This window comes from Dermacentor albipictus, chromosome 3 (assembly GCF_038994185.2).
Source record: "Dermacentor albipictus isolate Rhodes 1998 colony chromosome 3, USDA_Dalb.pri_finalv2, whole genome shotgun sequence".
Lineage (NCBI taxonomy): Eukaryota > Metazoa > Arthropoda > Arachnida > Ixodida > Ixodidae > Dermacentor > Dermacentor albipictus.
This window is the reverse complement of record NC_091823.1, coordinates 160,631,915-160,657,838: the sequence shown is the minus strand read 5'-3', so window position 1 is coordinate 160,657,838 and position 25,924 is coordinate 160,631,915. Positions and strand designations below refer to the sequence as shown.

Here is a 25,924-nt window from a genome sequence, read left to right as displayed (position 1 = left end):
AGCAGTGAATTTCTTGTACTCGCGTTTGTGCACTATCTATGCATCTGACCAACATGTCTTAGTATGTTTGTTAGTAATTTTTTGCAAGATGTCGATTTACTGCACGGTATCAGCCCATGATAGTGGTGCATGATAGACTCATGCTATGATAGTAGCGACATGTGTGGCGCATGTTTCCGGGCCCTTGTGCTGGGGGGCCTTGTATATGCAGTTGTGCTACTTGTAGCGGCATGTTTTGTTGCATCGCTTCTTCGTAGTACACCGTTTACCATAGCACATCTTATGTATTTTTGTCTGGATAAATTAAGAATATATTTACGCAGTTTTCAACGAATATCTTGACCCGCCGTGGTTGCTCAGTGGTTATGATGTTGGGCTGCTGAGCACAAGGTCGCGGGATCGAATCCCGGCCACGGCGGCCGCATTTCGATGGAGGCGAAATGCGAAAACACCCGTGTGCTTAGATTTAGGTGTAGGTTAAAGAACCCGAGGTGGTCTAAATTTCCGCAGTCCTCCACTACGGCGTGCCTCATAATCAGAAAAGTGGTTTTGGCGCGTTAAACCCCATAATTTAAATAATTTTAACGAATATCTTGAGGCCTTTTTACAGCCGCATGTAGTTATTCATTATGCAGTCAACTATGGCAGTCTATTATCATAGCCTTGGCGCTCTTGGCCACTTTTGACCCTTGCGCCAATCAAATCCCAATCACCATCATCGAAATTATTCCGGAGACCCCACTATTCATTCTCATCATCGCTTCTAGACTAAATATTCGTGCGCAATAGGCTGCAGGAGTCTACTGTGTCGACAGAAAGCGGTATTTTATATCACAAGGCGATTATCTTATCCTGCCTCGTATCAACGACTCGGCAACACAAAAAACCAGTCCCCACATGTGTAAACGATTATGCGCGCGCTGACGATCCTGGCGTGTTCAGCTTCCCGGAGTCAAAGTTGCCGCAGTTCAATATAATGACATACGTGAACGAGCTGTGGCCATGTTTTAAAGACATCGTTTCTTTTTGCGAAGCCAATTTTATTCCACAAACGAAAAAGCGTATCAACAGGGACTACCCATAAATAACGCGAGAAATAAAAGATGAAAAGAAAGATAAAACGCCGACGGAGCAAACGAAGGAACGGCGACACCCGTAACCTTACCATTACTTTGCAACATAAAATCACAGAAGCCAAATCGCGCCTTCACAACATTACCTTCGTTCCCCTTCCCCCCATTGCGCAGAACCTCCGAAATTCTGACGATACTTAGCTGATAAACACGAAACCATTTCACAGCTAAAAATTTCAGGTACCATCATTTCCGAACCGAAAGGTATTGCGAAGGAATTGGGCACTTTTTTCCAATCTGTTTTCACGAAACATGCCTCTAACACCCAAAAAGAACCCCGTCCGCTGAAAGTGTCCATGTCAGAATTAACTGTAAGCGAAGTAGGCATTTCTCTTTTAGGAAAACTGGATTTGAAGAAGTCTCCCAGCCCCGACAACATTAATAATTCATTTCTAAATCGTTATGCCAAATGGGTATCCAAATACCTGCGCTAAATATTTACCACATTCCTTGAAACAGCGACGTTACCACAAGATTGGCGCAATGCTAAGAGCACTCCAATTTCCAAATCGGTTCGAAATTATAAATAAATAACTACCGCCCTGTATCGTTAACAAGCGCCTAATCTAGACTACTGGCACACCTAATTTGCGCTATAATATGCCATTCCGATAGTAACAATCTGCTTTACAGCCGACAACACATATTTAGGTTCAGGTCTGTCAACCATAACCCAACTCGCTGAGTTAACGGAAGAAATATCTAATGCAATAAGCGATGAAGACCAAATAGACGCAATATTCTTAGATTTTTCCAAGGCGGTTTACGTTGTCCGGCATCAACATTTAATTACAAATCTCTCAGCCTTCGGTATTAATAGCTAAATAATTTCATGGATTTGCAGCTTTCTATTGAATCGAACACAAAGTGTGGCCATAGATATACATGTCTCGCAGCAACTTGAAATTTACTCAGGAGTACCGCAAGGGTCCGTTCTTGCTCCTATCTTATTTCTTATGTACGTCAACGATATCGAGTTGAATGCTCATAGAATGGTCTACGTACGGCTTTTCGCCAATGATTGCGTGGTATACTCAGTTGCACGTAATATAGGACACCAAATCAAACTAAACAATTCACTTCAATCCATCCGTTGATCGTGCGACACATGGCGCATGAGACATGAGTCATGAGACAAGAAAAATCCACTTCACTTCATGTATACTCTAGAAAACACCGCACTCGTGAACTCCAAACAGGTAAAATACTTGGGTCTTAATATCACGTTGAACCTTAACTGGAAACTCTTATCTCCTCCATATGTCAGACCACTGAAGGTAAACTGTCCTTTTTAGGAAGAAAACTGCGCAACACTCCACCACACGTCAAAGTAAATGTATTCAAAACACTTATAAAACCATCATTAGAGTATGCTGATTTATTCTGCAGCCCTTATCAAGAACACCTAATTGATAGAGCCTATACAAAAACTGGCAATCAGATTCATATGTTCTGATTATTAAAGGCAGTTCAGTGTCTCTGAACTCTTATCGAAAGCACATTTAAAACCACTGGCACAACGAAGAGTAATCTCAATGCTTATTTTATTTTATTTATTCACACCGCAGGCCAACATACTGGCCCATGATGCAGGAGGGGCAATGCAAGAAAGATTATATATATATATATATATATATATATATATATATATATATATATATATATATTTATATATAAATATATATATATATATATATATATATATATATATTTATTTATTTATTTATTTATTTATATATACACATACAGTGCATGAACAGGATGCAGCCCATAGCGACGTTACAACAATCAAAATGCTTGTCTTAGCACAGTAATTACAACAAAAAGAACCGCACAATTGAATTTATTTCTATGTGCAAAACGCTGTGCCAAACAACAATCGGGCACTTAACATAACAAAATACAGGAAATTTCACATAAAAACGAGAAAAATACTTAGAAATACTGCTTAGGGTTGGTAAATTCATTTGCGTTTTGTACCATAGCCACTGCAAAATTCCATGGTCACGTTACTTACTTGATCCGTTTTTACGCTCATCAAGAACCAACAACACTAAGGTAGTTCGCCAACCTCCAAGCCACGTTAATAGAGAGGTTTAGAATAGGGGCCCCAATAGTTTGGGGCCCCAAGAGGTTTGCGGGTGTTAGCATTGGCGCACGCAGGAATGAGCAGTATTAGAATAGGGCGTTGCGTTTGCGGATAGCGTCTTGCACTGACAGCGGAACTACGGCGTCAAAGAAAATGTATTAGAAATAATAAAATAAAACTTAACATTTCATGATAGGAATAGTAATTTTGATATGCGTGTATGCACGTTTAATTACAATTTAGAAGTCATTCTGTAAGCAGGAAACAATCGCGCTTAGTTTTGAGTGAACCAACTCTGCGTGCCTTCACCAGCCAACCTTAGCCGTGTTAGGTCTACGAGCCATAAAATCCACAATCGAATTCAGAATCAGCGGCGTCTAATGAATCAATCTTCATAACACACGCTGGTTGAGAGAAAACCGTAACCGCAGTCACTTCTTCTAGCTTGCAAACTTCACGCGTTACCACGAATCGAACCCAGTTTGTTGCTAGGTTAAAGCCGTCGCTTCAATGGGTGCCGCCATGTTTGCTGACGCAAAGCTTTTGGGGCCGCTATTTGGCCTCTCAGTAAATCGCTGAAATAACGCTCCCAACGCAAAACCCAAACCCAGTTGGCGTGTCGCGCAGGCGCAGTGGCTTCGACGCTATTTCTTTGGGGCCCCAAAACGTTTGGGGCCTCTATTCTAAACCTCTCTAATAATGTTACGGGGATAAATATTATTCATAAATATACATAAATGTTTCATTTCATTTCATTTATTGTACCCTCAGGGCCGAAGCATTACAGAGGGGAGCGGCAAAAAAACATTTCTGTGAAAAGGTACACTTATACGTGGAGTAATATATTGTAGCAATACAAATACAAATACTCTAATTAGCAAATCAAACCAATCATCATCATCATCATCATGAGCCTGGTTACGCCCACTGCAGGGCAAAGGCCTCTCCCATACTTCTCCAACAACCCCGGTCATGTACTAACTGTGGCCATGCCGTCCCTGCAAACTTCTTAATCTCATCCGCCCACCTAACTTTCTGCCGCCCCCTGCTACGCTTCCCTTCCCTTGGGATCCAGTCCGTAACCCTTAATGACCATCGGTTATCCTCCCTCCTCATTACATGTCCTGCCCATGCGCATTTCTTTATCTTGATTTCAACTAAGATGTCATTAACTCGTGTTTGTTCCCTCACCAAATCTGCTCTTTTCTTATCCCTTAACGGTACACCTATCATTCTTCTTTCCATAGCTCGTTGCGTTGTCCTCAATTTGAGTAGAACCCTTTTCATAAGCCTCCAGGTTTCTGCCCCGTAGGTGAGTACTGGTAAGACACAGCTATTATACACTTTTCTCTTGAGGGATAATGGCAACCTGCTGTTCATGATCTGAGAATGCCTGGCAAACGCACCCCAGCCCATTCTTATTCTTCTGATTATTTCCGTCTCATGATCCGGATCCGCCGTCACTACCTGCCCTAAGTAGATGTATTCCCTTACTACTTCCAGTGCCTCACTGCCTATTGTAAATTGCTGTTCTCTTCCGAGACTGTTAAACATTACTTTAGTTTTCTGCAGATTAATTTTTAGACCCACTCTTCTGCTTTGCCTCTCCAGGTCAGTGAGCATGCATTGCAATTGGTCCCCTGAGTTACTAAGCAAGGCAATATCATCAGCGAATCGAAAGATGCTAAGGTATTCTCCATCAACTTTTATCCCCAATTCTTGCCAATCCAGGTCTCTGAATACCTCCTGTAAACACGCTGTGAATAGCACAGGAGAGATCGTATCTCCCTGTCTAACGCCTTTCTTTATTGGGATTTTGTTGCTTTCTTTATGGAGTACTATGGTGGCTGTGGAGCCGCTATAGATATCTTCCAGTATTTTTACATATGGCTCATCCACACCCTGATTCCGTAATGCCTCCATGACTGCTGAGGTTCCGACTGAATCAAAGGCTTTCTCGTAATCAATGAAAACTATATATGAGGGTTCGTTATATTCTGCACATTTCTCTATCACTTGATTGATAGTATGAATATGGTCTATTGTTGAGCAGCCTTTACGGAATCCTGCCTGGTCCTTTGCTTGACAGAATTCTAAGGTCTTCCTGATTCTATTTGCGATTATTTTAGTAAATAGTTTGTAGGCAACCGACAGTAAGCTGATCGGTCTATAATTTTTCAAGTCTTTGGCGTCCCCTTTTTTATGGATTAGGATTATGTTAGCGTTCTTCCAAGATTCCGGTACGCTCGAGGTCATGAGGCATTGCGTATACAGGGTGGCCAGTTTCTCTAGAACAATCTGGCCACCATCCTTGAACAAATCTGCTGTTACCTGATCCTCCACAGCTGCCTTCCCCCTATCCTTATCTCCCAAGGCTTTCTTTACTTCTTCCGGCGTTACCTTTGGGATTTCGAATTCCTCTAGAATATTTTCATCGTCGTGGGTGCCACTGGTACTGTATAAATCTCTATAGAACTCCTCAGCCACTTGAACTATCTCATCCATATTCGTAATGATATTGCCGGCTTTGTCTCTTAACGCATACATCTGATTCTTGCCAATTCCTAGTTTCTTCTTGACTGTTTTTAGGCTTCCTCCGTTCCTGAGAGCATGTTCAATTCTATCCATATTATACTTCCTTATGTCAGCTGTCTTACGCTTGTTGATTAACTTCGAAAGTTCTGCCAGTTCTATTCTAGCTGTAGGGTTAGAGGCTTTCATACATTGGCGTTTCTTGATCAGATCTTTCGTCTCCTGCGATAGTTTACTGTTATCCTGCCTAACGGAGTTACCACCGACTTCCATTGCACACTCTTTAATGATGCCCACAAGATTCTCGTTCATTGCTTCAACACTAAGGTCCTCTTCCTGAGGTAAAGCCGAATACCTGTTCTGTAGCTTCATCTGCAATTCCTCTATTTTCCCTCTTATCGCTAACTCATTGATCGGCTTCTTATGTGCCAGTTTCTTTCGTTCCCTCCTCAGGTCTAGGCTAATTCGAGTTCTTACCATCCTGTGGTCACTGCAGCGCACCTTACCGGGCACGTCCACATCTTGTATGATGCCAGGGTTAGCGCAGAGTATGAGGTCTATTTCATTTCTAGTCTCGCCGTTCGGGCTCCTCCACGTCCATTTTCGGCTATCCCGCTTGCGGAAGAAGGTATTCATTATCCTCATATTATTCTGTTCCGCAAACTCTACTAATAACTCTCCCCTGCTATTCCTAGTGCCTATGCCATATTCCCCCACTGCCTTGTCTCCAGCCTGCTTCTTGCCTACCTTGGCATAAAAGGCGCCGATTAGTAACGTGTATGTAGTTTTCACTCTACCCATCGCCAATTCCACGTCTTCATAGAAGCTTTCGACTTCCTGGTCAACATGACTGGATGTAAGGGAGTAGACCTGTACAATCTTCATTTTGTACCTCTTATTAAGTTTCACAACAAGAACTGCCACCCTCTCGTTAAAGCTATAGGATTCCTGTATGTTACCAGCTATATTCTTATTAATCATGAATCCGACTCCTAGTTCTCTTTTCTCCGCTAAGCCTCGGTAGCACAGGACGTGCCCGCTTTTTAGCACTGTATGTGCTTCTTTTGGCCTCCAACCTTCACTGAGCCCTATTAAATCCCATTTACTGCCCTCTAATTCCCCCAATAGCACTGCTAGACTCGCCTCACTAGATAACGTTCTAGCGTTAAACGTTGCCAGGTTCATATTCCAATGGCGGCCTGTCCGGAACCAGTGATTCTTAGCACCCTCTGCTGCGTCGCAGGTCTGACCGCCGCCGTGGTCAGTTGCTGCGCAGCTGCTGGGGACTGAGGGCCGGGATTTGATTGTTGTGTTCATATAGGAGGTTGTGGCCAAGTACTGCACCAGGGTGGCCAATCCTGCTCTGGTGAGGGAGTGCGTTACCGGTTCTGGTCACCGGGATCAGGCCACACTCCAGGCCTGTTTGTGCAATTTAATCAACACGCGGATTTTTTTTTAATCCGGTGGAAAATTGCCGGCACCGGGATTCGAACCACGGACCTCTTGCACGCGAGACGGGTGTTCTACCTCTACGCCACCGCCGCACCTAATCAAACCAATAAAAATCACCAAATTCACTGTTTGCCTCCGCTATCTCGTACTGGAACGACTTTCCTAACACTGCTGTATGTCGTAATACTGTAAAATCTTTTGTAACCCAAGGTAAAACCATTCATTTCTGTTCGTGATTGCTGTTATTTTACCTTTGTAACCACTTCTACAAGGGGCGTCAAAGCCTGCAGTATGTTCAAATAATAATAAATAATAATAAGTACATTTCATACCTCAAAATCAGGTCGTGGGTATGGCGTGAAAGATCCCATAATTTAATTTCTTTCGGTTTCCAGGGAAAGCAAAACATCTAGATGTTGACAATGAAGCAGTCGGCCCGAATGACAGTCAATCCACCCGATTCATTCAATATACGATGGGCCCGAATACCCAGATAACGAGTGACTGGCACTTGCTGACTCATCATCATGCATCATCATCATCATCAATCATCATGCATCTACACTAATAGCGCCTTGGAAACTGTCTGGGCATCAGTTACTCTTGACCGTCAGAAAATAATATTCGGCGTATGCTATCGTCTTCCTTTTTCTTCACGCTCGTTTATTAACGACCTTCATGACGAACTTACCATAATACACACCAGATTTCCATCGGCTTCCTTGTTTTTATTACGTGATTTTAACTTTCCGAATATTTCTTGGGTTGCCCAGCTTCTCACCCTATCTCAAGTTCATTTTCTTGCAAAACACAACTTGCCAGCTTCACTACCAAACTTCACCATATTTTAGATCGCGCATCAGAAGCTGACTGCATTTTCCTAGATTACTCGAAAGCATTCGACAAGGCATGTCACCGCTTATTATTTTTAAAGCTAACCCAGCTGAATATCGACTACAACGTTCTTAAATGGATTGAATACTTTATTCTTAACCGATCGCAGTTCGTTTACGCTAATAATTTTAACTCACCTTTCAGTGAAGTTTACTTGGTCGTGCTACAAGGCTCAGTGCTTGGACCCCTTTTATTTCTCATTTACACCAATGACCTCCCTTCCATTGTACCATCTAACATTCTTTTGTTTGCTGATGACTGTGTTGTTTTCCGCGAAATAAAATTCCCCGACGATGCTAACAGTCTTCAGCGTGGTATCACTAACATTTCTCTTTTGAGTAACGAATGGTTTATGGAACATAATACTAAAAAGTGCAAAATTATGCGAATATCAAGGAGTTCCAACTCACCGCCTGTATACTACCCAAATAACGTTGCGTTAGAAGCGGTTACTTCATATAAATACCTGGGTGTTCTTATTTCTGCTGACCTTAACTGGGCGCGCCATATTGAATAAATTACTAACAAAGCTAACCGCGTGTTGGGCTACATGTGCCGTAACTTCTCCAAAACTTCTTTGAAATTGCTGCTTTATAAAACACTAATACGTTCTAATTTGGAATATGCCGCCGCGATATGGCATCCGCATCATGAAAAACGGATAACTTAAGCTGGTTAAAAATAACGCTGCTCGTTTTATCCTGTCCAATTTTAACCGTACCGCAAGTGTAACAAGCATGAAAGCTAATCTTTCTTAACGTCTTCTAGCATCCCGCCGGCCGACAATTCGTTTGAGCGTGTTTCATAAACAATACCGTCACCCCATGCTACGCGATTCCATCATTTCGTCCCCCAGATACGTGTCAAATCGCATTGACCATCGTCACAAAGTTGGCATTGAAACATGTAACACTAAAACTGCATTTCAGTCTTTCTTGCCTCACACATCATGCGAATGGAACCGCCTTCCCGCAGATATCGTCGACATAATTGATAACCAGCATTTTCGTTCTGCCCTAACTAACATTGTATAACAGGATGATGATAACACTTGTTCTGTAATATGCATTGTATATATTTATGTATTTCTGTTTTGTAAGCACTCCCCTCTTTAATGCCTTTGACCCTGAGGGTTCAATAAATGAAATGAAATGAAGTACGAATTGAGCTCACTGGTATTGCATTGCTGATTGCCTTGATTTACTTTTCACTGTGCAGGATTGCAAGCATCGTCATCATTTTCACCACAACTGACGTTCAATCGCTTCAACCGCAACCGTCGACTGCTTGGAACCTTCACTGTCTTTACTCCTTCATCGAGCCTACATTGGTAAGTGTTTCCGCAACCAGCACGTCCGTATATTTTAACGCGATAGCGTTAAGGAGCTCGTGTCGCAGAAAAGCCGGTGTCGTCGGCGTCGGTGTCGGGTGTCGGCGTCGGTGTCGGGTGTCGGCGTCGGCGTTCTGCGGCGTTGACCGTGAGCGATAAATCACGGCAGGCACTCCATAAATAAAAAGCAACTTCCAAGATGGGCTGGGTGGGAATCGAACCAGGGTCTCCGGAGTGTGAGACGGAGACGCTACCACTCAGCCACGATTTCGATGCTTCCAAAAGGTACAAACGCGCCTCTAGTGAATGCGGTGTTGCCTTCGAAACGAGCCGTGGAAAGTTATACTGTGGTGTATATCGGTAATTATGAACATGTAACTTACAGAAGTCGCAATTATGGTACGCCCACACTAGCGACAAAAACGCGCGCGACACGCCGCACGCGGCAAGCGACCGCGCGGCAGACGCGTGCGGGCAAGTCCACAGTCGCGTTTTGCGGCACGCGGCAGCGGCCCGTGGAGTCCCGCGTTGTCTCGTTCCATTCGATACTTCTCGCGACAACGCGCTCTCCGTTCTGCCCATTTCGTCTTCCATCGGAAGTGTCTGTGTTTTTTTGCGCCACTGCCGGCCACGCTCAGGCATGTCGGATACGGACGAGGAGCTACTGGTGACTGTGAACACTATAATACTTGTTTGTTCTTTACTTGTGCGACGCCGACGTGCCAGACAGCGGACGAGAAAGTTTTGGGTGCGGTACAGGGACACTGAGGGCCAGGCGCGCACTCTGCTTCCCCACCTTCACCAATTACTCACCTGTCATGCCAAACTGCTGTCCATAATGTGCCATTGGTTGGCGCGCAGCTCCTTGTCCGACGCTCGATTTATCATAGAGGTACGCATATCCGCGAACGGTTTCCAAAAACGCCTCCATTGCGAGGCGAATTCTTCGTCGACGCCTGAGTGGCGGTGTGGTAAGGCTTAACAAAAACAGCCCCCTTGACTGGAAATGGCCTGTGAGATTTTACGGCGCGCGTGTCACTGTTCAGTCTCAGAGCCCATAGATTATGATTCTTTGCTTATGCGACAGGTGGCGCCACAACAGCGCGGCTCGTAAAGCGGCTCGCTTCTGATTGGTGGACGTTTCGCGTCTGCCGCGAAAAATGGGTCTCGCACCCATTCGCGCGTTTGTCGCGCGTTGCTGCCGCTTTTCGTGAATCTTGCCGCGCGCGACAGCACCGCTCGCCGCGCGCGTTGTGTCGCGCGCGTTTTTGTCGCTAGTGTGGACGTACCATTACACGAGTAGCGAAGTGCGTTTCGCTGCATTTCTTCTGCGCTTTCCGCACACGGAGAGCCATCTTGCGGCAAACACAGAAGACCCCCTCCTCTCCATGTACGGCGCTGCCCCGACAGATGGCGCGCCACGCGCGCATTGGAGCTGTCGCGGCTCGGACTCTCTCCCCTGACAACGCTTCGCCTTGCTCCCTCTGTAGAATCAAGCGTCCTTCCTTTCTTTAGATCACTATCTCTCTATCTCTCCGCCCGTGCCGATCACGGCGTTTGGCTGGCGTGCATCATTTCCCCCTCCGGGATACCGAGTTCTTTGGTTCGCTCCGCTTGCTCAGGCGCACGTTTCGTTGCTGCGCCGAACGCCGCGTTGCTCGACCATATGGCTCGACGCTCACCGCGTCTGATGCGGGGCGCCTCGTAAGTGATGGCTGCCCTGTAGCCCATTGTCTTACACCCATTGGCGGATCGACGGGAACGCTATCGCGTTCCACTCTTGAAGGCGAAGCTTAAGCGTCCTCCAATTTTTTGGCCGGCTGTTAAGATTTCTATTTCGCTTTAACTACACCACTACCTCACTGCCCCTGCTACACGCAGATGTGAATAAGGCAGACGGCGATGTAGTGCGCCACTAAGTTAAGACAACAGAATTCAAAATTATCATCATCAGTAAAAACTTGAAGGCAGGATATTATTTTCTAGTAAAGACAACCAAATTTGAGACACCTCGCCCGGTGTCGAACAGGTGGTGGAACCTGGCCAACTGTTCCTTGCCTAATAAATAAAGCCACTCGGCCGTCGCGTGCGTTGGCGACTGTGTACAGGGGCCATTAGAGTATCATGATCCCCAATAAGCAAGTCCAAATTTTGGGTATCTGCACTGGCTTTTTCAAACTTTTGTCTGCTAACGCAAGCTACGGAATAATTCCCATGTCGTTTTTTGATGCTGTGGTTGATAAACCCTGAATTTTATGCTAAGATAAGGTGGCACTTCAGTATTTGTGTTATGCGAAGTAATTGTTCTCATATTATAGTTTTCAATGAAAATATATTTGCAATTAAATTCAACAACAAGTATAATACCGCTGTGATCATGACGTCTGTAAAGTCGAGTAGAAATGTTTCTTTGACTAGTCTTCAGTTCGGTGGCTTTTCTCTAATTTACTGCACTCAAAAATGCCTCGTGTCGTCGGCACGTTTTACTAGCGACACTTTTCGTGCTTGTTCTGAATTTTTGGAGTTAATACGCCAAGCTTTTTCTGAAGATAATAAGGACCTATACGAAGAGCAACCACGTAGTTTTGTCTCTCTAATACCTGGCTTCGACTCTGCTCTTAGTAAATGTGAGTGTGCCCATAATAATTGCGATCGAGGTTGTGTGGCAGGGTTGAGAGTCCACGCGTGAATAAGGATCGTTAACGTCGCTAGATCGGTGTAGAACTCTCTCAGCGCCACTTCTTTGTAACATCGGGGTAAGCGATTGGGAAAAAATATATATATACGTTGCCACTTGAAATACGAGAAGAAAATATATTTATAGGATATTTCTGAACGAATTGTGACGGCATCTAGCCATCACTGCACGTGCACAGGCCTGCTTCACTGCGTGGCTAAGCGCTCACTTGTCCTGCCACATTTTGTGCATGCGCGTATTTCAACAAAGAACGCTAACAGCTGCACCTCTGGACACGGAGTGGCCACAGAGAAAAAGTCGAAACCCAAGCATGTTACCGAAGCATAAGTGAAAAGGTTTAGTGAAAGGTTTAACAAACTGAAGTTTGGCAAAGTGGGTGGCCTTCATTGAAATGACTTGCGAATCTAGTGGGACCAAGCATCAGTGGCAGAGCAAAAAGCAAACGTATCTTCGAAGCTTAGCGGTGCAAAACAAGGAATGCCTCGAGAGAAGGAGGTGACCACTGCAGAGACATCTTTTTCGCTGACTTGCACTTAGCCATAGTTCTGTGACATGACTGCTCAAGCACAGACATAACAAATGCAAACTGAAAGTGAAATACAAGGAGCACCGAAAACGCTTGAAATAAAGATTTTTGTTGTAAGTGGAATAATTTGTTGTAACACATCATAAAGAACAAAAATCCAAAATTCGATGTTAAACTGCACCTAAACAGAGTAAGATTGAGTTAATGTACAAGACGCAGTTACTTATTTCGTCGCCTCCCGTAAGCCCAGAGAGAGAGAGAGAGAGAAAATGATAAAAGAAAGGTAGGGAGGTTAACCAGGACTGAGCCTGGTTGGCTTCCCTACACTGGGGAAAGGGAAAGGGGTACGGAAAGATGAAAAGAAGAGAAAGTCCACTGGAGATATGAGTCGGTCACTCAGTCCGAATCACAAGCGCTCACTCAATCCGTTCGCTTTCAAATATCGCAGCAGCGCTTTTGTGGCCTTTTGTAGCTGCGATATGCGAGGCCATGGTCCCATGTAGCCCAGAAAAATGTATCTACTAAGGGCGCTGGCCACGGTGCTTGTGAAAGTACAAGAAAAGGACAAGAAGCGCTTGCTCGCCAGCTTCACGATAGCACTGACTGACTTGTTTAGACCTACCTAGACCTACCGCTGCAAAGATGCATGAAGTGCTGCTAGGCAAACACCCCCATTGCATTTAATGGAGGCACTACTTTCTCTTCAACATCCTGGAACTCCACAGCCAGGCTCCACCAGCTCGTGCAATAAATAATCTAGGGCCGTCCCAGGCTAGTGCTTCCGTACCAAGACCCATTCAGCATGGTTACGTCACCTGGCAGCACGATCCAGCTATATTCAGTGGAGCAGACGACCGCGTCATGGAGAAGTGCCTCGCCAAATATGACCGTGTAAGCGCCTATAAAAAGTAGAACGACTGCATCAAGGTTACTAATGCTCATTTTCTGACGGACGTGGTGAACCCATGGTTTCGAAATCATCAATCTGATCTTACCACCTGGTCTCCTGCCATGGCAACTTTGACAGAGGTCTTCGGCCGTTCCGCCATTCGCCAGCTTCGTACTGAGCAGAGCTTGCGTGGTCTTCCATTACAAATTACATTCAAGACGTGATCTCGCTCTGCAAACGCGTCAGCTCATCTATAGATGATGCAGACAAGATATAGCACGCCATGAAATACATTGATGACGATACATTTCAGATGCTCGCCGTCCACAGTCCGCACATTGTTTCCGAGGTGATTCATCTCTGCCAGCACTACCACAAGCTGCGCAAGCTGCATGCCTTAACACTTTGTGCTCCTCATCAGAACACCACTGATCTCTTTCCCTTGGATTTCAGTCGAGAGATTTCTCCCTTGGATTTCGTGTTTATTGCCGCAGATAAAGCAGTTGATCCTACAGGAAGCCGTGCGTCAACACTATCTGGCGACTAGCACACCTTAGAAAGTGGCATCTATGGCTCCTTATTTTCGTCAAGTAGTTCAAACGCAAGTTGCAAAGGCGCTGGCACCGGCCCCTCCTCAGCAGCCCGTTGTTAAACCGCTGACTTACGCTAACGCTGTCGCCCGGCCACATGCACCTCCACCTCCTAATGCCTAGCGGATAAATGGCACCTTCCATGTGCCACCGCTACTTTCACGTACTGTTCTCATCCCTTACTCGGCTACTGGAGCTCCTGTCATCAACCCGTGGCGAACACCTGATAACCATCCTATATACCTTTTCATGTGGCTTCCCGGGCCGCGCAGCACGATTCTGCCGCCGTCGGAGCTTCCGTCTTCTTCACATAGAAGGACCCTCGAGTTACATGCCTCTTCCGACTCCCGCGTGATGATTTGTCTACTCTTCCTCTAGACTCGTCTTCCAGTTGCCGATCCTTCGATTCACGCCGGTCGCCTTCCCTAAGTCACCGACCTATTACATCAATGGTTCACGGACCCATGCCATTCCGGGAGAAAAACTAACACTCACATTTCCAGAAGAAAGTACTGCGTTTTCATCAAACATTTAAGACCTAACTTTTCCCCTGCGACCGAAATTGAACTGTCCGTGGATTGCCCCACCGTACACGCACTTTTCGCCGTCGTAGCCATAATTTCGATTATCAGAGAAAAGCTTTGCCGTAAGTTGAACAAAGTGACCATGCCAATTATTTATCTAACGAATGGCAACCTCGCATCGGATCGTATTTAGAGTTCAACAACATGCACAGCTCGGCTCGTCATTCAAAACCGTATGTTATTAAATTTGTCGTACTATCTCGTTCCTCGCACGACGTCATTGTTGGAGATCAAGTTCTTGTCGACTGCGCCCGTGCCGAACTTACCTTATCAGTGCCGTGCTTTTTTTTTTTGCCGACCTACCTATTATATTGTTTCACGGATTCTCTCCGTGTAGGGGGTGGAAATAATGGCAAAATGCCTGACAGAGCCTCTGCGGCCATACAGTTCAAGGCAGCATGACATATCATTCACAAATTTGCCAAAAAAACTAACACACAGCACACAGCAATGAAAAATTCAATTATTCAGAACGCATGTCTCCATAGCATTACTTTTGCTTCAACGGGATATATTTTGAAAAAGACAGAATATACATAAGCAATAAGTATTATATAACAATAAAGTTGGCTTACATCAGAAGTCAACAAAGAAAAGAAAACTATAGAATAATTGGCCCGAATATAAATAGCATATACAGTAAATAGATCAGTACATAGAAACATTTCAGAAAAGAACAAAGGTTTAGACTGATGTACAATGTAAATGCCGAAACGCTGACAACTATAATTTACAGGCGCTGAGAAAAATCTGTAACATAACTAAAGTTACATGTGTTATCAGGGATGAGCACAAGTTACTCAAAATGAAAATGCAATGTCACTGCCCACTAATAGGTTTTTGCAGTCATTTTTGAAGTTGTGGAAGGACAGTGTGTATTGCACGTTAAAGTGATCACTGTTTAATATATTGTTACGGGAAGGAAGAAGCGTGCGTCTATTTACAGATGGCTTTTAATGGCTGAGCCAGCAAGCGTAGAGCAGCAATAATGCTACACTCTTCTTCGTCGTCTCCAAGGCCACAATCATCGTCCTCCTTTTCCCATATTACCGACTGTGACATTACTCCCGTCGGAAAAAGCACCTTATTGGTGCGGCTCATCGGTCTGAGAAAGGTAAGGTTTGAGGCGGCTGACGTGGATGATGTCAGAGAGAGGTGAAGGCACCGTGGCATCCAGCGGAGACACTTCATATGTGACAGGGGTCACCTAGCGAAGGATGCGGTTAGGGCCATTGTACCGCGAGAGGAATTTCTCCGAAAGACCAACACGCCGAGCTGGATACCCAACTAGCACAAGAGCACCTGGTTCGTAGTGCACGTCCTGATGGCGCTGGTCGTAACGGCACTTCTGGCGTGTCTGTGAGGCAGAAAGACGAATGCGGGCAATCTGGCGTGCTTGGGTCGCTGTGGCTATGACATCCCGAGCATACTCTGTCGGCGAGCTGAGTGTGGTCGAAAGGAGAGTCTCGAAAGGCAAAGTGGGCTTACGGCCGAAGAGGAGATAGAAGGGTGAATATCCAGCTGTGCCGTGGCGCGAGGAATTGTAGGCGAACGTGACAAATGGTAGAGCAATGTCCCAGTCGCCATGATCGGAGAGAGAGAGAGAGAGAGGGAGAAAAAACTTAATCTTCATGTTCAGTGGTAACGTGGAAAGGCCCTCAGTCCAGAGCCTCGCTTGTGGCATTCTTGAGTGCAGCACTGATAAACGCCGCAAGGTACCGTTGGTCGTCGGCGGTGGCTGCTTCTGTCAGCCACCCGGCATGGTGTTTAGGGGAAAGATTTATGGGGGTACGAAGGGGAGGTGGGTGTGGCCCACAGGACCAGAGGATATGGGATGTGTTCGGGTGTTCGCCACAGTATCGGCAGGGTGGGGGATCTTCAGGTGAGAAGCCGCGGAGGAGGTGCATTCGCGTTGGTGTAGGGAGTGTTTCAGTCTGGGCCTGACGAATCAGTACACCCTGTTCACGGGTGAGCACTTTTCTGAGCTTGGGGAGCTTGCATCTTGCCTCTTCATATGGCTGCAGAAGCAGGGGAGCTAGGCTGGTTGCGGAATGCAGGGTGCCTGGTTCAAAGTCTCGCAGGCGAGCTGATTAGCTCTTTCATTTCCCGGCAGCCCGTCATGACCAGGTATCCAGATGATTTCCAGAGGACCCTGAAGGTGCTCTTGAATAAATGTCGAAATGTGGGCCGGGAGACCGTTGTGCAACAATTTCCTGCAAGCCGCCATGGAGTCGGTAAATATGATTCTTGGGTAGGCTGAGTTACTAAGGGGCATGCGTTTGATCGCGGTTGCGATCGCCGTCAGTTCTGCTAAGGTCGGATCTGTCTCTCAGTAACTCAGTATGTACAGTTTGGAGGTTGCTATTCACGACTGCTATAGCAGAGCCCCGTGCACCAACGCTAGCATCAGCGTAGAAGTATAAGCCGTCAGGGTGTCTTGCCGTGTACCTCTTGAAGTAGGCAACTTGCTGTCGTCGCCTCTCCTTGCCTCGTTCTGGGTTCATGTGGCGTGGCAATGTTGCTATGGTTAGAAGTTCGCGTTGTTTCGGGGGTAGTGGGCACGTGTTCTGAAGGGGCGCAGCTTCTGGATGATGACCGATGCTGTGGAGGATGTGCGTACCTTGACACGTGCGCTGCAAACGCAGTTCTTGGCGACGACGATGAATGCTGACTAGTTCCGCTACCGTGTTACGGCAACCGATGTCAAGGAGGAGCTTAGTGCTGGCACTAAACGGGATGCCGATGGCCAGCTTTGTCGCCTTCCGGATGAGCGAATCAAGGAGGTTGATATCTTGCTTACGGAGATTGGTATAGGGCAGGTGATAGCGCAGGCGCGACATAATTAGTGCGTTTCTTAGTTGAAGCATATCCGCCTCTTTCACTCTATTTGCTAGGTTGGAGACCCTACGCATCATGTGCAGCACCTGTTCTCCTTGCCTGAGCAGGTGATGCACCGTCGCAGCGGGACGTCCATCTTTCTGGATATGGAGACCGAGTATCTTAATACATTTTGGCTGGGAAATCGGCACGCCTCGCGCACAACGCCTCACACTTACTTCCATTCAAGAGTTGTGCGACTGTCGAGAACACAATTAAAGAATGTTGGCAGTTCGACGATGGCGACAGTCGGCACATGAGACAATCTGTTCGCATCCTGAATGCGCGAAAATCGGTATCAGCCTTTCAAGAATGACACCGTGGAGTGAATTGTATTTAATGGTATGGAGTCCGCATCCCAAATTTCGAACCCATGCCTAACCCTGTAAGACAAAAAATGTGCAGACATCCGATAGTTGCCGGGCGCTGGCGTTGGCCACAAGACCAACTGGACCTCTCAACATTTGACGATATTATAGCCTCATTTGGCACCATCGAGTTCTAGCTGAATTCTTTCAACAGACAAATTATATGTCCCGAAATTTGGCCACCCTGCCAATGTACTTTACGGCTTTTTATATTCAAGTTATCTATATATATTTAAGTTAGGCCTGTGTTCATATTTTTTATTGTCGTTGATATCATAGCACGGCCCCTTGACCACGCTGCTCAAAAAGTCATTTTATTTGCCTGAAGCAATCTACAAGCTTCTGCCTTCTTACCGTTCATCAACTCCCTGAATGCACTTTCAATTGCAGCCTGTTTTGACAACTACATTGCCACGGAAGTCGGCAGTCGCCCAACGGCCAAGGGATTCAAGCCGTTTCAATCCAATTTTACCGTGTACATGACAGCCGTTTTTTCTACCTCTATTATAACTATTCGAATAATGAGTGCGATCCTTAAGCATATGACTTTACAGTCTAGGAAATTTTGCGGATCCCACACACACACTTAGGGAATCGATGTAAGTGATGCTTTCTGTGCAGTTTGCTTCAATTGGCGATATTTAGCGTTGCTGTGGCTGCAGATGTTTCATTTCTTCGGCGTTTGGTTGAATACGAGAGCAGTGAGTTGATGGTATATGTTACCTGCGTGTACTACTGCTGTTTGTCTGCGCAGTACACAGAACCTACTGGAAGACGTGTTTGCTTGAGGCGATGTTGTGCGCCATTGTTTATAACCTATGAGAAGGTTGAACATTGTCATTGCCTAACATGGTACATTGCATCGCGGCAGAAATGTTTGCAGAATAATGGGACTATACCTGCCAAAACCACAATCGGATTATGAGGCACGCCGTAATGGTGGACGCCGGATTAATTTTGGTCCCCTGGTGTTCTTCAACGTGCACCTAAGCCAAAGTGCACCACCGCTTTTGTATTTCGCTCTCGTCGAAATCAGGCAGCCGCGGCTGGGATATAATGCGTAAAGTCGAGCAATGCTATAGAACCACAGCTACTGCGGCGGGCAAAGAAGTGTTGTTTTGACTTGCGGCCGCTTCTGTGTGTCACCTTCACCCTACATTGATTTAATACCTCCTTGCATCTGCACGCCATGAGGCAGCTATCAGCTTGACCAATTTGCATGGTGTTTATTTTCGAGAAAAAGCAGAAACCTACAGTACCGCACCTTCAGTTTTCTCGCAACCGCTGTCCTGTCAAGAGTAGAAGCGTTTCCTTGATTTCTCACATTGCATTTTGCCTGTACCGACCTTGTTCCCTGTTTGGAAACTGCGAGCAAAGAGTGGCAAGGCTGTTATTTGCCCGTTTAGTGACTCTGCAGTTCTATTCCCTGCCTCTTTTCCCTGCCCCCATCTCTACCATTATATGAACATCTCCTCAGGGCTTGGACGTTAGCAGAAGGGCAAACGCTGTAGTTTCTGCAACGCTTGCACGGTCCGTCACAGTTAATTACAGCTGTCAAGAGCTTAATGTAACGACGCCCAGGGAGCTCCAGAGGGTATTATGCACATGCGACGTAATCGAATGGTCCAAATTAGTTTCTCGCATTGCCTTTCCTTGCTACTGCGCTCCTTCTATGTGTAGGCCGGCTCTGACCAAACACCCGACGCGGCATGCAAGACAGCAGCACCAGCAGTGGGAAAATCGAAGGAAGTCGCAAAGAAAGTTTCGCTTTTAAAAATTGTCGCTATTTGTTGGCGCACAGCCACGCATCGTCTTAACGACATAGCGTCTTTTGGGGGGATTTTATCACTGCGAAAGCCAACTGGCCGACTTGTCCACTGGAATTTCTGCCCTCAGGAGTAACCTTGCCCGTTTGCCAATATGTCAATTGTCTAATCAGATTACTACAGACCTACAACGCTGTGTCTTTTCTAGCCTGTTCCTTATTTGCGTCTTCCGCAGCTATAGACTGTGGACGTGCTTCCTTTCTACTACATTGTTCTAATAAGTGAACTTGTTTTCGAATTCTATTCGTCTAATAATTTTGTATTCTTTTTATGATTATCGTACGTAATCTACACAAAGTACTCAGGTTCCCTCAAATGAAAATGCTTTCATTTTTTTGCCTATGCACGCCAGCCATTGTGTTGCAAATAAACATAACCAAATTCCACCGAACTAAACGCTGAATAAAAGGCTGACGCTATCCTCAACAAGATCAACATAACCGTAGTCCTCAATCTTGTAAAACCTCTATTTGAAAGCTTTTTTTTTTTCAGGGTATGGCCTTGTGCCGTAGAAACGCCCCCGAGATGTCTCTAATGTGCTCATTTTATACTCGGGCACCCAGTCTAAACTCTCACCGTGAAACGCCTTGATGTCCCGGCCGCAGGCCACTATGGTGTCTCACGCGAGTATGCCGACGCTTATTCATTTGGGTTGGCATCAGGCACGTACCCAGAGGGCGGGGGGGAGGCCGGGCCTCTCTCTCTCTCCGCCCACGCCACCACTCCCCAAACACATTCCTAAAGCGCCGCCAAATAAATGTTGAGACTTGACAGCTATCTGGCGGTCAACATTTTGCTGCCTTTTTCACTCCTTTTGGATGACGGTAGTCATCGGCATCTCCTGGAGTCTGAAGGCCAGTTTTCTCATAGATTCGGTGGCCGCGCGATTAACTCGAGATGCGTTCAGTTGCACAACCTATTCAACGGTCACGCGCATTACTGTTGCTTCGTCAGTTCAACCTTCTTTGTTTAGACTGATCCAGGGACCAAGGGTGCTATGCAGGCTGCGCCGAGTTTCTCGTTCACCCGAGTTTTACCCGAGTTTGCTCGATGGCAGTCAGTGAACGGAGATAGCGTGAAACGCGGAAAGGCTGCAGGCAAAAAAATATGTAGACAAAAAGCCGCGTATGACAACATGAGCGCACCCAGCGCGGCACGCTGCTTCCACGTTTCAAGCGCAGACGGCTGCACAACGAAACGCGCCAGCGCCGCGTATTGTTATCAACGGATTATCGCAACTTAGCAATACCGTGACTGTCCCGCTGTCTGTCTGCACACGTGCCGTGAGCCGCTTGCCACGCCTTTCCCGGGCGCGTCAAGGGCGTGCCTCCTCTTTCGGCAACTATCTTTCTATCTTCCATCGAATGCGAACGGGGTACATGCGGCGCATTCTTGCACCTACGCTTTCGCTCAAACGAATACGTTAAAATACTACAAATAAAATAACGAACATTTTTATTTCTTTAAGTGTGGTTTTCGTTTTGAATGCTAGAAATTTCTGCTGACAAACGGAGATCGAGCAAATTATTAAATTTTGCACTTCTTGCCGCGAGTGGCGACAGTGAGGCGAAAGCTTAGAAGCGGATACATTGAAGGGGGTCGCACGCACGAGGCAGTTGATACGGTGAGAAGACGCCTAGGGGTGCTACAGTGCTATTCTCAATAATGCCAGTGATCACCACTCTTTCTCTATTAGGAGAATAAAAACGCAGCGCCGTGGTACGGCTCTTCATCGCAGGCGCCTTAAGGCCTCCACTTTACCAACTAAAAACGACACACTAGTCATAAATACGGGAGCAACGGCTTTCGATGCAAAACGGCGGTCCGTAGTGGCCGTAGTGACGCTGTTTAGTGAAAATGTATCAGTTTATCTTTGTGCGCGAAGCCTCGGTGATGCATTGCGAAAAAGTGCGTGCGTCCCATCGGCACAATTCATCGCTTGTCATCGCTTGCCCAGTGAAAGTGCCTCTGAGCGCATGTACGCAGTATTTGAGTGTTTTCTGCGCACCAAGGTGCTTGCAGATTACTTATGCTGGAGCCAGCAGCGATCGCAGAAGGATATCGTAACGACACCGCAGCAATCGCATTTTGGCAGGTGAGGGCTCTTGTGTGCGGTTATGAAATGAGACTTCACACTGAGGAAGGCATTGGAACTGTTGAGTGCGCAGTGCTTGTGATGAAGAAATGCCATTGCACTGGGTCTAGAAGAGTGAGCGATTCTCGGTCGCTGATCGTGTTTACGACGTTCTGGCTCTGATACATCACCGATGACAGAGCAGCCATCTCAAACGACTGCTGCGATACGCACTCCTCAGCATCGTCGTCACCCTCGGCGCATCGACGCCTTGCAAGCAGCTACAGTGACGTGCCGATAATTATTTACTGTGCGCTACGTCGCCACAATGCAGGCTATGAAACCGTGCTGTAGGGCCATCTCAGCCCGAGAAGATATATGCAATAAGCCAGCGACAGTCAACGCTTTGTTTTTGATAGTAGTGCGCAGTACATCACCGATGACAGTGTGTTGTGCGTGTTTTATGTCGGTGGTGAATATTGTTGGTGCCTCTCAGCTCGGCACCGCGTCGTTGTTGCCGAAAGATAAGTTGGGCGTGGCCCAACCGTGGTGGGTGCGCGCACAAGAGTTACATGCCTCGCGCGGCGCATGGCCTCTGGCTTTGATTGACAGGCGAACTCGTGCTAAACTCGTACATCACGAAACCCCTCCGAGTTCAACTCGGGAACATGGCGGCGGCAGCAGCAGCCTGTGTTATTGCAGCCAGCGGCAGCAAGCGTCATTATGACCGTCTGGACCCGATCGCGTACATGACCGCCGTGGAGTTTCAGCGTCATTTTGGCCTGTCGAGGACATCAGCGCGCTGGCTGTGCGACGAGCTAGGCGAAGACTCTCGTCTGTGGAGACAGCGTGGCGGGCTTCATTCGCTCACCGTTGAAGAGCAAGTCCTCTGCGCCCTCCGTTTCTACGGGACTAGGAGTTTTCTTGGAAGCGTCGGCGCCGAGCGTTACATTGGACGTCATCAAAGTACTGTGAGCCTCTGTGTCAGAGATGTCTGATGCGCTTATTGATGCGGCAGTGCGGAAGCGGTGGCTGGCTTTTCCGAAGACTGCGGCTGAGCGGGCATTTATGAAGGAACGCTTCTTACTTCGCGGAAACATTACGAACGTAGTCGGGTATGTCGATGGAACGTACGTAGGAATTAAGGCGCCTTCAATGTCAGCGTTACTGTGATTAGCATTGAAGCAATGTCTAGACGCACCATATTGCCAAATTTGTGACTTCTGTGTAGCCGACTTAAATTTTGTGTTACCGACGTCACACATGCGGCAGCCTATGATACTGATTTTTTCGCTGGTTGCTGACTTTTTACCGATTGTTCTACTTGTCTATCAGGGTGCCTTCCAAATGGCTCACTTGTTGGGGAAGTAGGTTTATGAAGTATAAATAGATAAATGGATATCACAAATTGTGTGAAGTACCCTGTGAATGCTAATCTCACAAAGAACTTAAGTTTATTTATGAGATTACCCATTACGTAGTACAAATTACTTAGTATGCATAATGCTGAATTTTGGTCATGCATCATCTATCGCCCGCATTATGAAACAGCAAGGCATTGCACAATTCGTTGCAGTGCGAGATGCGGATGTCGCGCCAAGCCTGTAATGCCTATGCATTTATGGCAAAATGAAAATGCATTTAGAATATTAGTGTGCTGGATTGCATGAAGAAAATACTTCAGAGTGTTTGCTGTGTTCACTGTTGGTGCATGTGCCAGTGGTTCAGTGTATTTTCTTTTTTTTTTGGGGGGGGGGCAGCGTTATTCTGTATGGACAAATCGTATATTTTCGTCTCATAATTTGGCTCTAATTCTTCAGCAGTAGAACAATGCAGATCCAATGCTCTGCAGAACTCAGTGTGCGTGAAGATGTCGTGAACCACCAAGGCAAAATTACATATCGGGCGAAATGTGGTGCAGATGCCAATGAAAAGTGGGTCTTTAACCTGCCATGGTAAAAATAAGGATTGCAGAGCGAATAGACCTTTTGTGCAGCTTTAGAGCAATGATTACACAAACTGTGACATGCTCAAACGTGTAAAAACTTGCCGCAATGCCAAAGTAGGATGAACGATATGCAGCATATTTTGGCATTGAACATGTCTTGTAAATGCTATTTTTATTGTAAGCCTCAAGCCTCGCTATCACGCCTTTGCCTCCGGCACTCCCTTTACTGAAACGCAGCACTGTCTTGCTATTGGTGTCATGATGATGATGGTGACGGCAGCAGTAAGGCTGGTTAATGCTTGCCCCTTTGATTCTTGCGAGTTTAGTGGCACAGAATATGGCACGTGCATACACCTGTGCTGCAAAATTTTGTGCTTGCGGTGATTTGTTGGAGAGCTAATTCGTGTTGGGACATTTCAAATATGTGCGCCATTGTGGCTTAATAACTAGATCATTAGTGAGGTTCAAGACTCGTGTCGGTATAGAAGCTTGAAGCTGAATTGCACCACATTTCTACGGGACACAAAGAATAGAAATACACACAGCAGAATGCTCTGCTTTGTGTGTTACTCTTCTTTGTGTGCCGTCGAATTGTTGCGCGATCCAATATCAAATAGAGCATTGGGCCTCTTTGGTGCAGGACCGAGGAAGTGTGAGCTAATTGACACCATGCCAGTGCCTTACCACACAATTATAGAAGTCTGAAGGTTTGCAAAGAAAGCTTTGCTTTCAAATCCACCAGCTCATGTAATACAAGCACTGACTGAAAGAACCATCATACAAAAATAATGGTGAAATGAATGGCCTTTGAAAATTTCTATGTTGACACTAATGACATAATAGGTGCTACAGCGAAATCGACAATTGTACTGGACAGAACACTTTGTTTCCTATGTGAAGCACAAGCTTTCATTACATGCTGTGCAGGTAACCAAGCTCAGTTTGTTTTAATGAGGTACACAACATTCACTGTAATCTGTTTTTGATTCTAAAGTGCCAAACACCACTTCTTTTTCAAGGATGTAATGGGAATATTTGGCGAGAACTGTTTACAGCCCCTCATAATGGAAGTGTGGCCAGCCAGCTTTGCTTGGGTGCCTTTATAGATTTCTGCTCCTAATCATTGTGTGCTATCAAGTTGCAGAAGTCTATGCAACTGGTGCAAGGCATTACATGATTCTATAGTCGGATACAAATTTAGGAGGCCGCAGAATCTGCACTTCAACGGCAGGTGAACACAAGCCTGCACCAATGGGCACACACTCTACACTGACGTCGTGCCGCTGGACGCACTAATACCCGCTCATTGGAGAGGGACTATTTCTTTAGACGTGGAGGCAATCGGCTGCTGCGCTTTGGTCATCTGGGTGGGGCCTCTCCTGTCTTGTGAAGTTGTATCCGACTAGAGGATGCCGCTTTTCATACAACACAAAATGACAAAGTGTACAATTATTTGGCCTATGAAATGGATACATCACAAGTGAGCTATGCATGGGCTTAAGCTGTGTGAAAATTAGTACATACAAATATATGACATTGTTAAGAATATGTGGTATCAAACATGCATGTAATGGCACGTTTAAATCGGGGAATGTTGCATTCATGAGCACAGTCTATAGGTGATAGCATTATTAAGGTCATGCCGTTTCCTGTCTTTTCATTGCAAAATACACACACCGTTCATCTTGTGGCTAATCAACACCCACTGTATTCTTGCACATAGAAAGAACAAACAGCACAATGACGCATATGCTGCATTAGTGTCTTTTTTATTTACACGGTCCAGGTTGTCTTACGTGTTTGCCCATTTTGAAGAGACATCAAGTGCATGTTACAAGTGTCCTAATATGCACAGCACAATGTTTACTGCAATAATTTTATTCATGCTCTTGAATAATAAACAAAATAATAAACTGAGAGCTCCTTTATAAGGTGTGTTCTGGGGGCTCGACTGGAAAGCAGTGAGTGCACTGATCCTACTGTTGCAGAGCAGCCCTCTGGACCTTGCCGCACTCTCAAGAGCATGTGCCTGGTGCTCGCCTACTGCCACCAGGCGGTTGAGTGCCTCCAGCAGCAGAATGTTTTGCTGCAAAAAAAGTGGATTGTTGGAATGA

The 25,924-nt window shown here is 46.0% G+C and overlaps 1 protein-coding gene across 5 annotated transcripts in view; it reads left to right on the top strand.

Moving 5' to 3' along the window:
- The window catches only part of LOC135905187 (uncharacterized), a 260,327-nt gene that overhangs the window by 131,900 nt on the left and 102,503 nt on the right, over positions 1 to 25,924 (top strand). For all 5 annotated transcript variants that reach the window (XR_011512957.1, XM_070536239.1, XM_070536240.1 and 2 more), the window contains one exon: positions 9,319 to 9,430. Coding sequence is in view for 4 of the 5 variants with exons in the window: in XM_070536239.1 (XP_070392340.1) it covers positions 9,319 to 9,430 (112 nt within the window). In the remaining variant the exon portion in view is untranslated. The remainder of the gene's footprint in view (positions 1 to 9,318; positions 9,431 to 25,924) is intronic.